A 17,009-nucleotide genomic window follows, 5' to 3' on the forward strand; every position below is an offset into this window, starting at 1 on the left:
AAAACCCACTGACAACAGCATTCTGGATCTACAAGTAAATATCTACATTGGCCCATTCATTCATTTATTCATTCATCTAAAAACAGATCTACTGAAGACCTATATGCCAGATTTTATGATAGACCTACATACAAATAAGACATTAACCAAGTTCTCAAGGATCTTAGGGTCTAGTAAAGGATAAAGGCAAGCAAAAAACTAAGTATAACAATATAGTACAGATACTCCGACAGATGGGGAAACCATAAATATTAAAAACATCTCTACTTTTCCAAAATCCCTCTACATTTTCTTTAGGAAATATTCCCTATCTCATTTTATTTAGTCTGAGAACACATCAATCAAGGTGAAGCCATGACCTGGTCAGACAGCTGACTGTTCATCACACTAAACAAACTCCCTCTTGCTAACATTTGAAACTTGAGAGAAATGATAAATGGATTTAATAGTTTAATGTTACTGAGCACCCATGTATACTAGGTATTACTCAGTGCTTATGTATATTAAATTTAGCCTCCATAACAACTGATACGTTAGGTACTATTATTAGCTACATGGTTACAAATGAGGATGTTATGACACAGAGAAATTAAGTAGTTTTCCCAAGCTAATTAACAGTGGAGTTAGGATTTAAACCCAGAAAGTGTGCCTGTTGAGTCTACACAATTAACCACTCTATTTAGCTGAGCTCTCTGAAAGTGTTTAAAATGATTCATTCTAATAATGGTACTCTGAAGTGAATGCCCACGTATCCACACTTTATAACCTTCAGAGTTGGTATAAATCCTAGGTCCTCCAAAGCCATCGGTTTTTATTTCTTTAGTCTCAGAGAGTAAAGTTCAGGCATTTGGCATTAGAAAACTATGGGATATTTGGAATTGGTGTTGAGGCTAATACTGGAATGGAAAACTAGCATTCTCTTTATGGAGAATAAACTGTTTTTGTGGGCTTTTAAGCTTACACTATTTTGGCATCCTCTTAATGAAAAAGAATACAGGGTTATGAACAAAAACTTAGGGAATTAGATGTTTACTTAGGATAATAAAATAAGGCCCAACAAACAAATAACTTTTAAAGAGGATAAACACTGGAACCATCAAAGAAAAAGAATATAGTATCTTAATCAATTAACTGCCTGACAGAACACTATTTTACTTTTCCTTATAGATTTTGGCTTTATTTATACTTTCTGGTTGCTCCTTCACAAACAGTAACTTGGAAATCTTTTCATAGAGAGAATAGAAAGATAACCTGGTCTTTCTTTTAGCACGAGTAAGCAAAACGAAATCTTTTTTAACAGTTTAGAATAATCTTTCAGTCTCATAACTCATTACTAATAAATGCCATAAATTTTGAAATCTACTAAAATTCTGTTGTGCCACTTAGAGAAATTTATCAAGTTTCTTTTACATGTGAGCTTTTGCATGCAGAATAATTTTCCACAGGATAGTTGTGATAGAAATAATTCAAGTGATATGACTTGCATTTGGTATTGGCTCTTGTCCTTTGCTTAATTCCTGTCCCCTGACCAGTTTTCTGTTTCCAAATGGGACACAGCTAGACATTCTTATCTTGGGAGAGTGGCAGAGACACAAAGAGTGGGGGTAAGCTGGGATGAAACAGCAAGCACGCCTTCTCAGGAACTAGGGAAGGTACATGGTGGATCCCCCTACCTCTGGTATTCTCCCGGACCAGGCTAAGAAAGGACTACGAATTAACCTGGACATTCCTGGTACCATTGCTCTGTTCTTCGAATCTCAGCTAGCCATAGTCAGAGCTGATGATCTCTATCAGGTATCAAAATACTGCAGTCTGGATCAGGATGGAGTTAGATCCCTCTCACAGCATAACTCCTAGCCAACACAGGAATCCCTGGCCAACCGGTTGTGTATCTCAACATACATTTAAAATCTTGAGTGCCACTAAGTGTATTATGGCAGGGTTTTTCTTTATTAATGTAATAGACTTGGAGTGTTAGTCTGAGGGGAACAGGATGTAAATTGAGATTTGGCAGAATTAATGCACTTTAACTGCACTAAATAGAATTCGGTGTGCTAACGTGGACAGCCACAGATGATCCTGTTAATAGTCTGCTAGATTTGCTGACACAAACGTAGATGTGATGCTAGCCCACACTAAATGACAATAAAAGGCCAGAAATCACTTAGTAAAATACAGGGGAAGGGATTCAAACCTTGGAAAAGAAATGCAGCATGCAGTTTGTAATGTGGACCTCATCAAAGCAAACTTTTTACAGTGTCACTCAGTGGGGCCCAAAGATGCTCTATTTTTCGCTAAGATATGAAGAACAGGTTGGTGAGGAGAGTTCCCTAATTTCCTAATGTGATTTTTCGCTTCAGAGAGAGGATGCTGGTGACAGGAGCTTTCTCTTATTAATGTGAATGGGGATTCTCAGGGTGGCAGAAATACATGGTAGCACTTTCATAGGCAAGGTGGATATGGTTGCTAGCATACAAAGTAGGCCAATCAAATCTCTTAGAATAACCTGCCCCACAGGAGATCTGAATGTGGTTTATTAATCATGAGGCCTTTAGCTGAAAATTGAAAGGCAACTTCCTAAGTTCTTGCTTTGTATAACAGAAACAGCAACAGCAACACAATAAGAGAATCTTTCTGATGGCCTAGTTCTTAGACTACAGCCAATTTATAGACCCAGGGCCCATTGAATGAAAGGAGTAATGATCTCAAGTCTTTCCTATAAAGCTTCCTTCTAATCTTTAAAGGGACCTGAAGAGTTTGCTATGCATTAGGGAAAGGGAAATACCTTATGGGGATCAAGTGACAGATGGATTTTGACCTAAGCCTAAGTTACACTATGACTATTATGCCTTTGAACATATAGAAGCCAATTTTACATTTTTCCATGAATATATAATTGGCAAGGATATTCTCAGCAACTTTCATAATTTTTGTTCCCTAACATATGGGATAAAATGTCACAACTTAGAAAAAGTCAGAGATTCATGCTGCTATCAGTGACCTGAACATTGCCAGAAAAGTGATTTCTATCACACCTCCATTCAATTCAAGCCAATATGAAAGATGGATGGGACATGGGGAATAGCAGGGATATTATAATGAATCAATAGTGTCAATCGAGTTGCTGTTCCAGATTTGGTCTTTCCATTGAAGTATACATATTAGAAAATATCCTAGTACTTAGCATGGATCTCTTGGTCTGGAAATGCAATTTTCTTAATCCTGAAACATAGAAAATTCCAGAAGCTGTTTGCATACACTTGACAAAAATAACAGAAGTGTTTTACTATCCTGTACATCGGCTCAGGCTCTGAAACATAAACTATAGGAACATTTCAACATCACACAACATATTCTTCTACTAGGTCCACGGTATTTGGCTGACTTGACGTTACAGAGCAGGAATAGTAGGCAAACTAGATGGCTTCATAAAATACATGCGCTCTAGGGGATAAATTACGTGACAATTCAGGATGGGGTTTTGTTAACTAAATGAAGTTTCTGGGTCCAGCAGTAGGGGCCATGTCGGAACACTGCCTTCTATGTAAAGGATATTATGCACATGTTCCTAACTTGCTATTGTTGTCTTATGGAAGTCGAATCTCCATCTTGGGACACCAGGGACCATAGAACTTGAAATGTTTACTATGAACTTAGTGCCAGATAATCAACTTGGCCACATTTTCGGTGGTGCCCACCAATATTCTATCACTTACAGATATTCTCTCACATATGGCATTCGTTCAATTAGGCCTTAAGATACCAATATTCTATCACTTACAGATATTCTCTCACATATGGCATTCGTTCAATTAGGCCTTAAGATACAGGTAAATTCCATAAGTACATCATTCACTCCCAATTATACCCATTCTTTCATATTGCTGCTTTTGTTCTCCTTAGTCCATACATACAGCAACCCAGATCAAGTTGAGTATCAAGTCTCTTATGACTATTTGACTATGGGTAGAAAAAAAAAGTTGCGCTTCTTTTCCTAACATTCTGTATGATTCATCAACACTTACTGCTATGGCAGTGAAACCTGACTTAGACATAACCCTGTAAGATGGTCTAGAACAGAAATACTCCCAATGAGAAAAAAAAAAAAAAACTCGGCAAGATATTTCATGGCCTCTGATTAAGATTTTCCTGATGATCAAGGACTTAGAAAATTGGTGACAAGGAATTAATTTTATATTGGTAAATAATTCACCTTTATATATTTAAAATTTGAAGATATTTGTATTTTTTTTAAATCCTGAGTAATTGGATTTTATCCCTGACTTTTTTTTTCCTTTTCCTCTCAGTCCCAGACAGCAAAATAACTCAAAAGAAAAAAAACATTTATGTCCACATCATTACACCTTTAGTCCCTCCATTTATCATGACTCACTCTGTTGGTTTAGTCCTAGTCCTAGCATTACATTTGTATTTAAAAACCATGAATTTCTTAAGAAATACACAATTATTTTAGTTGTACAGCCAGATATAGATGACTCTAGATTAATCACAGCTGAGATTTTCTTTTCAAGAAAAACCTTTGATCATTTCTATCATACTTCCTTGTTCTGTCAGAGGCTTCAGCAGTAAACACACTTTTCTGGATTTCTCTGAAATCAATCTTGGTAAGTAAGATGTTCTCTAAACAAAACATGCTATCGATTTTGAGGGGAAAAACTCAAATCTCTATGTTTTATCTAATTCCTTGATGGTTAGACATCCTAAGGTAGTGTTATCTTACAGCTCAGAGAACTAGATATTCTTCTTTTTTTTTAATGTTTATTCATTTTTGAGAGACAGAGACAGAGTGCGAGCGGGGGAGGGGGCAGAGAGAGTCAGAGACACAGAACTCAAAGCAGGCTCCAGGCTCTGAGCTGTCAGCACAGAGCCCGACGTGGGGCTCGGGCTCACGAACTGTGAGATCATGACCTGAGCTGAAGTCAGACGCTTAACCAACTGAGCCACCCAGGCGCCCTGAGAACTAGATATTCTTGATGGGCAAATGTACTATGGACATTCTATCTGACTAGGATGTTCTTTCCCTCAAACAAGGCCTGGATTCTACATTTAGATGGTGAATGTTCAGTTCCTTCCTTGGAGCATAATGTAGCATTCTACTAGCTAACAGAACTTCTTTTTTTTTTTTTTTTTTTTCTTTTCTTTTCCCTTCTTGTGCTTCAAAACTGATCTAACCATTCAGGGCTCTTTGAAGTCAAAGAAAGCTCTTAACCCAGGAAAACTCTGATGCCTGGGGCAGAGACTGTCAAGATAAATGAGACAAATGGAAAGGAATGTTAGGAGAGAAAAAGAGAGGTTGAACCCTTTGAATGACTTGCACCATGTTGATGCCCCAGTCGTTGAGAATCTTGTATACAAATCAGCAAGTATACAAGATGGCTGGTGTTAAAAGAAAAGTAAATACACAATAAGAAGGGGTTCCTACAGTTGAATACTATCCGGACCAGGAAGTGAAAGTTCGTATATCAAGATAACAATTATTCTGTCCTGATTGGAGATGCTAACTTTGAGTCAGGTAACTAAGGGTCAAAATACATAAAATATGACCTTGGACTTATCGCTTATTTTGGTTTTCTTACCCCGATATGATATTGGAAAGATTTGTTTTGGTTAGATTTTTGCCTTTTAAGGTCTTCAGCTCCAGGAATATTAACATTTATAGTTAGACTTAATTAATCATATTGTGGTATATATGAGTTAATCAAAACCAAATTATACATTAAACTGATGCACGTGAGTCTCAAATACTTCTACCTACCTATTGCTTAATTCTATGAAATTTCTGCATTGCTTCCATGCAAAGTGAAAAAATGCAAAGGCTAGGATTTACTACTTATAGCTAACAAACAGAGAGAGGCTACTTTTATTGATCTATTATTGATGCCTAGAAAGAAAGAATCATAGGATATCATTTACTTTCATTGAGATATGTTATCAAGCCAGAATAGGATATAACTCATGGATTTATAACTCAAATATTAAAGATGTAAACTGTCTAACATATTTATTAAATAGGCTTGCAAGTATTAGGATTGTTTAAGTCACTCTTAACACAGACATACTTCACATGTACCAAGTATAACTTACTCATCTGAATGTGTTTACATAGCTATAAAATCTCCAAATTAAATATCAATTAGGAAAAGTAAAAATATTGCTATGAGAACGAACATGTGAGATTTAAGTGCTAGGAGAAAATTACAAAGGACTTCCTGTGACATGACTTAAGAAGGGATCAAGTTTGTGGTTGATTTTTTTAAAAGTAATTATGTTTTAATATCTCCCTAAATGTAACAGTTTCACTAATTCAGCAAAGGTATTAACCAACTTATCAGTCTTTACCACTATTGTTTTTCCTAGATTCTAAAGTGCCAAAGTGGAAAATAATTACACACACATACAATCAGGTAATATTGTAACCCATAGGTTATTTATATGCAATTTGAAAGCCTCCTTGTTTTTCTATGGGAAATATTCAATGTCAACCTAACTACCTGGGTCTTAAGTGAATTTATTCTTGTTTAAATTTAGATTTAATAACAGCAAAATACTGTACAATTTCATATAACATCTATTCCTGTTTTAGACAAAGGATGGATTGAAAACAAAATTATATTTGATTTATGAAAGTGCTCATATCAAACTTGGATAGATTGACAAAATTATATTTATGAACAGTAATAGCAATGAAGTATTAGCCATGTGGTTTCTCATCTTTTGAAAAATATTTCATAAAATGTAAAAAAGGAAAACTAACCTTCTTTGCACTTTTTTCATATAGTAAGACATATGCTATTTTGATTTAGGCTGCATATTGTTGGAAGTAAGTTGTAAAATATATAAATTCTGCCAAGGACACAGAAGGTAATTCAGTCAAGAGTAATTGTGTCGACTTCTAACTCAAATTAAATTTGATTTTTTGAGCACTGAAAGTGAGATCATAAAGGGTATTTTTAAATCTACACTTGTTCAATTACCAGTTGAGTTTTTATACTAAAATATATTTATTATAATCAGAATAAATTTGAACTTTATATTTAATTAAACAAATTGCTTAGAGTCAATGAAGTATTTCAAGTTTAATAGGACCTTGCTTTATTTTTACTCACTTTGAAAGGAAAACTTAATTTGTTTCTTTTTTATGTTTTATAGTTGTATTATAAAAATGATATAATTTGAAATGAATGTTTCAAAGGAGAAACAGCTATCAAAATCCTGATCCATAACTATTCTCACTATTACATATTCTCATGGAGATTTACAGAAGAGATATACCTATTTGTATATATGGTGTTAACTGAGTAGTTATATTTACAAAGTACTCATCTTTTTCTTCTAGTTTCTTCTAGCAAATCAAAAATTCTCATCAGGATCTCTTAGCTCTTTCACATAGGGAAGGGAAATAATATTTATCTAAAGTCTTTTTTGTGCAATGCTTTCTGGAACGTATATATGCATAATTATTACTCCTACTTTACAGGTAAGGAAATCAAAGATAGACATGTCCAATTAATAAATAACAAAACTAAAACCCAAGCAAAAATGTGCCCAAGAACAAAGCCTTTAAATTATAGGTTTATGCTTTGGGGGTTCTCTTACAGCTGATGGCCGTACAATTCTATTTGGAGATCTCAGCTTCTGTTTTATAAAACATAAGCTTACAAAACAAAACAAGAAAACCTCACACCAGCCTTTGTAGAGTTGTTTATTCTTTGTTACTATGAAGGGCTCAAGACCTTAGCATTGAAGTAATGGTCTCTCTTCTCAACAACAAGCAATATAAATAGAAGTTTCAGGACCAATGCAATATTAACATAATGATCTCAAAACAATCTTGCACCCAGCAGTTTTTTCCTCTTTGTTAATTATTTCACAGCGAACCTTCTATACAAATTGTCCTCCTATTAGGCATTATGTTTTCTGCTCGGTCAGCTGAAGTAGAGTCTCATTACAGTGGAAAGCACGGCAAAAGAATTATTGGTTTCCTAACGTCCTCACACTAAGTGTGACATAAGTATGTTAATAAATGATCTATCTCTTCACGTCTATACTATACACAGTGCGCTAAAATGAGAGGCTTAGAAAAAGAAGGTCCACAGCAAATTCTTGCTCTGTCACTTACTAGCCTGGTGATCTTCCACAGATCACTTAGCATCTATCCAATAGAGAAAAAAAAAAGATGAACACAGTGGTTCCCAAATTTTGCTGCCCATGAGAATCACCTGCAGAACTTTTGAGACATCCCAATCCCCAGGTTGCACCCCACAGAAATTAAATCAGGATGTTCAGGCACAGGAGCCCAGTCTGAATCTTTTTTTTTTTTTTTTAATTTTTTTTTTTAACGTTTATTTATTTTTGAGACAGAGAGGGACAGAGCATGAACGGGGGAGGGGCAGAGAGAGAGGGAGACACAGAACCGGAAGCAGGCTCCAGGCTCTGGGCCATCAGCCCAGAGCCCGACGCGGGGCTCGAACTCACAGACCACGAGATCGTGACCTGAGCTGAAGTCGGGCGCTTAACCGACTGAGCCACCCAGGCGCCCCTGAATCATTTTTAAAGACACTCAGGTGATTCCAAGGTGCAGCAAGGTTTGGGAACCACTGCGTTAACTAACACTTTCAAAGAGCTGCTTTTAAGATGGAAAATATAATGGAGGGGCTTTGTATATAGCATACAGTACTTCACAGAGTGATGTAAAATATTATCTCCAAAGTAAGTACAGAGCTGTAAAAAAAAATGCATTATTTTAGGGAGCTTGAGTTTTGTTTGAATTTTAGTTCAGTAATCATAAAGAAACTATACATGAGTAATCAGATTTACTTTTTTTTTTGCCACAGTTGCAGAAAATTTAACAATTTTTAAGTTTTTATGTTAAGCTATTTTCAACATTATTTTAACCTTATTTTTTCTTATGCTTTTTCTTTCTCTTTTAAAAATTAAAAAGTGTCATCTATCTTGTTTCTTCCAAAAAATATCAAGCATCAGGCGCACATGGGTGTCTCAGTCGGTTGGGTGTCCAACCTCTGCTCAGGTCATTCTCTCACAGTTCGTGGGTTTGAGCCCTGCGTGGGGCTCTGTGCTGACAGCTCAGAGCCTGGAGCCTGCTTCAGATTCTGGATCTCCTTCTCTCTCTGCCTCTCCCCTGCTCATTCTTTTTCCCTCACTCTCTCAAACATAAATAAATAAAACAATGTAGAAATTTTTAAAAAGATAACAAGCATCATACTCTCATTATGAACTCATAATAATCTTAAAAGAATATGTGCACAAAGGAAATCTGAGCAGTCAAAAAAAAGTAATTTGTCTAAAGTTACTTAGTTCAATGCTACTACTTACAAAAAAATTACACACTCCAGATACTTTATTCCAATGATCTATTATAATAATCTATGTGGAAACAAAGACCTATTCAGTAAATCTTTCTTGACCAGATTGTGTTCATCACCTGATTACATAAATTATTTCTGTGCTAAATTTGTAATCAATACATCAGATTCAACCAGCTTATACACAGTACTTGTTTTGTATTAATACCATCAATTTTCATAACCTTCTAGTTAATTAGACTTACTGAAAGGATTATGTAATTTATGTACAGTGCAAATTACATGTTGCCTGATTAAAATGCATCCTCTGTGTTTTGTTAATAGACATATTAATGCACCATTGACAACAAAATACTAAAATTAACCTCTGTTCATAAGCAACTACAAATGTAATCCGCCTCCTGAATGATTTTGCCTGGAGATCTCCTACCTTTGTAGGCTTGTTAGCATCCATGCCCTCTTTGAATTTCTCCTGCATGGTTTCTGCAAGTTGACAGAGCAAGGCACCATTATCCAATTTTTCCATAAAAGTTTCTGCCGTAATCTCCTTCCCTGCAATAACAAAAAGGAGAATTATAAAAGCATAAGCATTCCCCAATGCAAATATGACTTTCATGCCAACATATCTGACACACAGCTTTTATCACCAAAACTTCTATTCCAGCTGGGTTGCATATCTGGGATGGGAACACAGGAAAAGAATGTTTCTCTGGAATTTTATGTTTTCCTCTGGTGGCAAGAATCTCAACATTTTAGATGTTCATGACATAATTTCAACTGCATAAAAGTTTTATTTCACATTCAAAATGGCAAAGAGATATCCTATGTGAGAGTCCCTCCACTTGGCAATCCAGAGGAATAAAAACCAACCAGTCAACGAAATTCAAAATGTTTTTCCCATGATTGCAGTTTGACCTCTGAGATGCACTCAACTCACCCTCAGGAGCCCATTTGATTACTCTGGCCCACAAGGTGAAGGCAGAAAGAAGGCAGAGCTGGCATCCTGTGTTTTGTTTATGTCTTTGACTACAAGAACACCATAAGCTCTCTTTTCTTTAATTTGAAATAGAGTCACAGTGCATTGAAAAGTCAACCACCATTGGCAACTGTAGTAGCACGGCCAATGTGTAAACCACATCTCTAAGTTCTATTGAGTTTGTTTTCCTGATTAAGATGATGAGGTGAAACTAATGCAACCCCGAAAGAAACACTACCCCTCTAACCATTCCTCTTCCTACCACCACCCTTGAACTGAGGATTATTGGGTTCAGTCTCTGCTTTTCTCTCTCCTCAAAACCACTCGGCTTCTTCTACTGCTCTTATGACCATCATTTCCCATTGTTCATCCCTGGCAGTTAACCAGTTAAAGGTCGTTTGTCTTCATTCTTCTATTCTCCCCAAACAGATTTTGTTTCTTCATTTTCCTTTTATTTTATAATGGCTTCATTGTGATATAATTCACATACCTTACAATTCACCCATGTAAGTGTATAATTCAGTGGCTTTTAGACTTGTGCAATCATCACCATGAACAATTTCAGAACATTTTATCACCCCAAAACGAAACCCTATACCCTAAACCTGTTACTCCTGATTCCTTCTTTCTTTCAGTGTTATAAACCACTATTTTTTTTTCTTATATGCAACCCAAATTAACCTCTCCCCTTTTCATGCACTCTAAGTCTCTAAGTTTCAACATATTTTATTTTCCTGCCTTAATTTCCTATAACTTAAGAGTCACAGCTCCTATAGATCCATGCTTCCTTTTATTTCTGGTACCATAATATTAATAAAAATTTTGGGGGTGCATGGGTGGCTCAGTGGGTTGAGCATGTGACTCTTGATTTCAGCTCAGGTCATGATCCCGGGGTCATGGGATTGAGTCCTGTGTCAGTCTCCATGCTGAGTGTGGAGCCTGCTTAAGATTCTTTCTCTCTGTCTCTCTCTCTGCCCCTCTCCCTCACTGTCTCTATCTAAAATAAATAAAATGAAAAAAAATTCTTTTTTAATTTTCATGATTTGATATTTAAACCTCTAGCAACAAAAACAACAGCTATTCCTTGTATCCTCAACTTCCTTCTCCAATACATATCACACTCATTGCTAAAATTATTGTTGCTAAACACTACCCTTCCTGGGTCATTATTCTTCTTTATTTCATAGTCCCTAATCTTCTGTGCTACCCAAAATATGAAATATATCCACTTTAACATATCCAGAGGATGAGCCTTATGCCTCTAATCCACTTTTCTAACCTAGCATCTTTATAGTCTCCTTGATTCTTGGTCTACACATTGCCTTCACTGTTTCTCTAGCAAGACCTTCCCATCCCTACCACCAAGGCTTTCTTCCTGGTGGGCCCCTGTCTACAATATCCTCCTACCTTATATCTGCCTGACCAAGTTCTATCTTTCCTTTAATCAGAAATCCACAAAGAGATTCTCCCAGTGTACACTGCTCTCTTTTCTACATGGCCACACTCAAAGGCATCACTCATTTTGGTAACTTTCCAAACTTCTTCCACTGCTAGTAATATGCTTTGTGTAAAGTTCTGTCTTCCTCAAACTTCTTTTTTTTCCTTTTTTCTTTAATTTTATTTTTTAAAATTTACATCCAAATTAGTTAGCATATAGTGAAACAATGATTTCAGGGGTAGATTCCTTAGTGCCCCTTACCCATTTAGCCCATCCCCCCTTCCACAACCTCTGCAGCAACCCTCAGTTTGTTCTTCATATTTATGAGTCTCATCTGTTTTGTGCCCCTCCCTGTTTTTATATTATTTTTGTTTCCCTTCCCTTATGTTCATCTGTATTGTCTCTTAAAGTCCTCATATGAGTGAAGTCATATGATTGTTGTCTTTCTCTGACTGACTAATTTCACTTAGCATGATACCCTCCAGTTCCATCCTCGTAGTTGCAAATGGCAAGATTTCATTCTTTTTGATTGCTGAGTAATACTCCATTGTGTGTGTCTATATATATATATATATATATATATATATATATATATAGACACACACCACATTTTCTTTATCCATTCATCCATCGATGGACATTTGGGCTCTTTCCATACTTTGGCTATTGTTGATAATGCTGCTATAAACAAGGGGGTGCATGTGTCCCTTCGAAACAGCACACTTGTATCCCATGGCTAAATGCCTAGGAGTACAATTGCTGGGTCGTAGGGTAGTTCTATTTTTAGTTTTTTGAGGAACCTCCATCCTGTTTTCCAAAGTGGCTGCACCAGCTTGCATTGCCACCAACAATGCAAAAGAGATCCTCTTTCTCTGCATCCTCACCAACATCTGTTGTTGCCTGAGTTGTTCATGTTAGCCATTCTGACAGGTGTAAGGTGGTATCTCATTGTAAACCTCTTTTTTTAAATGTTTATTTATTTTTGAGAGAGAGAGAGAAAGCAGGGGAGGGGCAGAGAGAGAGGGAGACACAGAATCTGAAGCAGGCTCCAGGCTCCAAGCTGTCCACACAGAGCCCTGCATGGGGCTGAAACTTGTGAACCATGAGATCATGACCTGAGCCAGTCAAATGCTCAACCGCTCAACCGACCAAGCCACCCAGGTGCTCCAAAAGCACCTATTGTCTTCCTCAAACCTCTTGGGGCAATAGCGCGTGCCTGCGTGTGTGTGTGTGTGTGTGTGTGTGTGTGTGTGTGTGTCTGTTTGGTCCTACAGAGGGAAGTATAATGATATTACCATAGTAGGCACCTAGATAATGTGTTCAGTGAGCACATAAATTAACAAATAAAGAAATAAACTGCTGGAAAATTTGGAGAAAATGCTGGGTATTATTTTTGTAAAGAGTGGTTAAGTTAAAGCCAAAAAAAAAAAAAAAAGGAAAAAAGGAGTGCTTTAAAGTTTTGTACTGAAACTCTCTTAGGAGCAGCTTTTATCGTAAGGGCAACGCATGCAGCTCAGTTCCATGAACACCTAAAAATAACCCAACTGGAACAACAGATAAAGTCCTGGCTTAAAGTTCAACTCACAACATAGAATATATTTGGATTTCAAGAAACATCTGTTTGGAATTCTTTTTTGTTTGTTTGATTTGGTTTGGTCTGGGGGGAAGGGCAGGTAAAGAAGGAAAGACAATTAACTTTTTAAAAATGTTCTTTCTTCCCTACTGGATGCTTCACATTTTAGCCCCCAGATAGGATGATGACTTCTGCAGGTGGCAAAACATCAGGAGCCCTAACTACTCACCACAGAGGTAGCCTACACAACACTACTATTATTTCAAAATTGTATGCAGCTGAACTTCATTCAGGAATGAAAGTAATATTCTGGAGATACAAAAGGCTGGTCCAGCAAAATTTGTGTTATGCAGTCACCATGTTGGCCTGCATTGTCTAGTAAGAAAGTAAGTCTGGAAATAAGTAGGAAAAAATAAGTATTAGAAATATTTTCAAAATTATCAAATTTACATTTTGACGTAGAGAAGGTAAATTTTACTCCAAATTGTTGAAGGATCCCTTTATAAATTACTTATAAGATTACCTTCATTTAAAAGAGCTCTTTAGGTATTCGTCTTTCATGAAGTTCCATGGCAATGTAAAGATTCTATTCATATGGTAAGTGGCAAGATGATTACAGTTAATTTAAAAGAACTTGTCAATTATAAAAAGAAAAATGTCTCTCATTAAAAAGTTATTAGCAATTTACCAAAAGGTATGATTTTTACTTTTTATACATTATACCTGAAAAATTTTCATTAGCCTGATTTTCCTGAATACTTAAAGAATGAGTTTACATTAAACATCTGTATCTAATGAAAAATATATTAGGTGTCAGCTTTCAATTCTGTATATTTTATAGCTCCAAAAGGTGGATTTTTTTTTGCTAAAACAGACACTGTTACATACTTTATAGTTGAAATATACTGCCTTGGATGAAGGAAAAAATGCAAGATGGAGAAGTTTTTTTTTTAATCTTCATGTGTAATATATTTTCCACACAAAGAATCATAAAATATATTTTTAAACATACTTTATAATTATAAGAAATCAATATAAACTTTAGATGGAATGATATATATTATCTTATTACATTAATATTACTAGTTTTTTTTTTTACATCAGTATACGAAGTTAGCTCAATTTAACCATGACAAGTCCATTAGAACAAGGTATGAAATACTAATTCCAATTCTGAAGTAAACATTATAAAAAATGAAATATCTCTGCTAGGCAAAACCAGATCTTCTTTAATCTGAATTGGGTAACTGTTTTGAGATATTAGATTATAAATACTAGATGCAGTAAGATTCTAGAAGAATAGAATCACTTCTTCCCCAGCTCTGTCCTCCCAGGTTATTGGTATGCTTAGGAAAAAATAGGGTGAGTGCCTGGGTGGCTCAGTCAGTTGAGTGTCCAACTCTTGATTTTGGCTCGGGTCATGATCTCACAGCTTGTGAGTTCAAGTCCCAAATCGCGCTCAGCATGGAGCCTGCTTGGGATTCCCTCTCTCCCTCTCTCTCTCTGTCCCTCCCCCACTCATGTGTACACACATGTGTGCACTCTTTCTCTCTCAAAATAAATAAACTTTGAAAAAGAAAAGAAAAGATAGGGCAATGTATAGATATAATCAAATCATCTTGGAGCACCAACTGACCCACACTAGGATGTAAAGACCGTTGACTTGAAGGTTAATCTAAAACAGTCTTGTCTAGAAGTAATTATCTTTACTTCTTGCGTTCATAATTGCGGACTTTGATCGTCATACCACCAATTCAGTCATGACTGACAGCTTGCCAATAGACAAAGATCAGGGAGTTTGAGTAAAGATTGTAGTTAATTCACTTCCTCATAAAATGTTAGGGCACAATCATATGAAATGGCAGATCTGCCTGAAATTTTTTGTCAAGTAACTAAATCAGCACACACGCTTTTACATATCGGTGTATTCCTCCCAGAAATATGCCTTGTCATAATTTCCATAAAGATTAAGTATCAACCTGTGGTGTTTTGGACTAGAGCCACGTGGAAAAGAATCCCTTTTAATTTCTACCTTGCAAAGAAAGAAAGCTTTCCTCCCAGTCAGTTAGCAGATATGATAACATTTAATAATGGTATTTAACATTTGAAACCTAACTATATGTCAGGCACTTTACAGGTATTCATGTTTTTTAATCATCTCACCAAACTGTGAAGTTTAGCTATTATTGTATTCACTTTATAGATGATAAAACTGAGGCATTAGATTAAGCAATTTGCTTAAAATTACTCAGTGAATCTGGATTTTTAACCCATGATGTCTACGCCTACAGTCCAATGCTCCTAGCTAGCCACTGTGCTTGGCTACTTAAATAAATATTTGCTGAATACACAAATGACTAGTTTCTATAATAAAGCATTCTCCCTAATTCTTGTTGTCTTTTTCTCTGTAGAAACTCCACCAAAAGCCTTTCAGGAAAAAACAAAAACAAAAACAAACAAAAAGAAAAAACAGAAACAGCTTGGGGATGAAGACAGTGGTGCTAAAAACTGAATAGCAGTCCACTGTGTAGATCAGAGAATAGCTGAGAATGTCATTTAGGCATGTTCTGATGTGAGGCCTGATTCATTGCAGAGAAAACTGGTGTATGTTTTCTCTAGAGCTGATCCAGGCAGGACCAAACTCTACTCCAAGCTCAATGCACTGCTCATTCCCAGCATATTTCACTAATTGCAGAACTCAAAGAAACTCATCTGCTATCTTAACTCGGGTTAGCCAGTGTTTTGAGATTGAAATTTGAAGGTTGGGAGATAGGAAAGGACTCATTATATCCAGAAACCCTAGATCAGCATCTGGTCCCCTCTGATTCACAGTATCTACCCTGCATGTATATCAAGAAAATACAAAGCTGTTTCTGTTGGAAAAAATGGGTAAAAAAAATGGAGGCAGTATCTTCTCTGAAAGGTGTTAACTCGTGAACATGAATTTGATTCTCTAAACTTTTGAACTAGCAAAAGATACCACCTCTCCTAAGGAATTTTTATTGACTATGTCAAGAATATGAAAACTTTGCAGGATACGGATCTGATATAAGGGTTTTAAGAAAAAAGAAAAGAAATTTGTTCCAAACTCATTATACAGCAGTTGTATTTGACAGAAGCAGCTTCAATAAACAGGTGCTTAATTTTTTAATGTTGAAAATGGTTAATTTTAGAAATAACTGAAAATTTTAAAATATTCTATATTGATCATATTAAGCATATAATAACGGGATTTTCTTTCCTGTGCATGTAGGAAAGTCAGGCAAAGGGTAAATCACCATACTATCAATTACTATAATGCATTTTTAAATTTAAGTGAAACAATTCAGCATAATGTAATTTGTAATATATCTTATGATTTACTCAAAGTCCCTGCATATATCCAAATACTTATACACTTACATCCTAAAGATCTACAATCTTTAAAAACAATGTCAATTTCTTGGATGCTTAACAACTAAAATCTTTTCTCAAAAATATATTACCATATGGTTCATACAATGTTATCAACCAAATACTAATTGAAGGTAAAGGTAGACCATTATTTTTAAATGATTAAAGAAACACAAGTGGAATAAACAACTTGAGAACATTTACATTAGTATATTCATTTCAAAGTTAAGCCAACAGCAATATTCAGTACTCCATCAGCAATCATGAAATTCATAGAATATGCCT

At 35.8% G+C, this 17,009-nt stretch overlaps 1 protein-coding gene across 4 annotated transcripts in view; it reads right to left on the minus strand.

Moving 5' to 3' along the window:
* Nucleotides 1–17,009, minus strand: part of GAS2 (growth arrest specific 2) — a 130,363-nt gene that overhangs the window by 99,438 nt on the left and 13,916 nt on the right. For all 4 annotated transcript variants that reach the window (XM_019456549.2, XM_019456547.2, XM_019456548.2 and 1 more), the window contains exon 3: nucleotides 9,775–9,896. In XM_019456549.2, the coding sequence (XP_019312094.1) occupies nucleotides 9,775–9,896 (122 nt within the window). The remainder of the gene's footprint in view (nucleotides 1–9,774; nucleotides 9,897–17,009) is intronic.

The sequence above is a fragment of the Panthera pardus genome, unplaced genomic scaffold (genome assembly GCF_024362965.1).
Source record: "Panthera pardus isolate Hobbes unplaced genomic scaffold, ASM2436296v1 HiC_scaffold_12, whole genome shotgun sequence".
In the NCBI taxonomy this organism is placed as follows: Eukaryota; Metazoa; Chordata; class Mammalia; order Carnivora; family Felidae; genus Panthera; species Panthera pardus.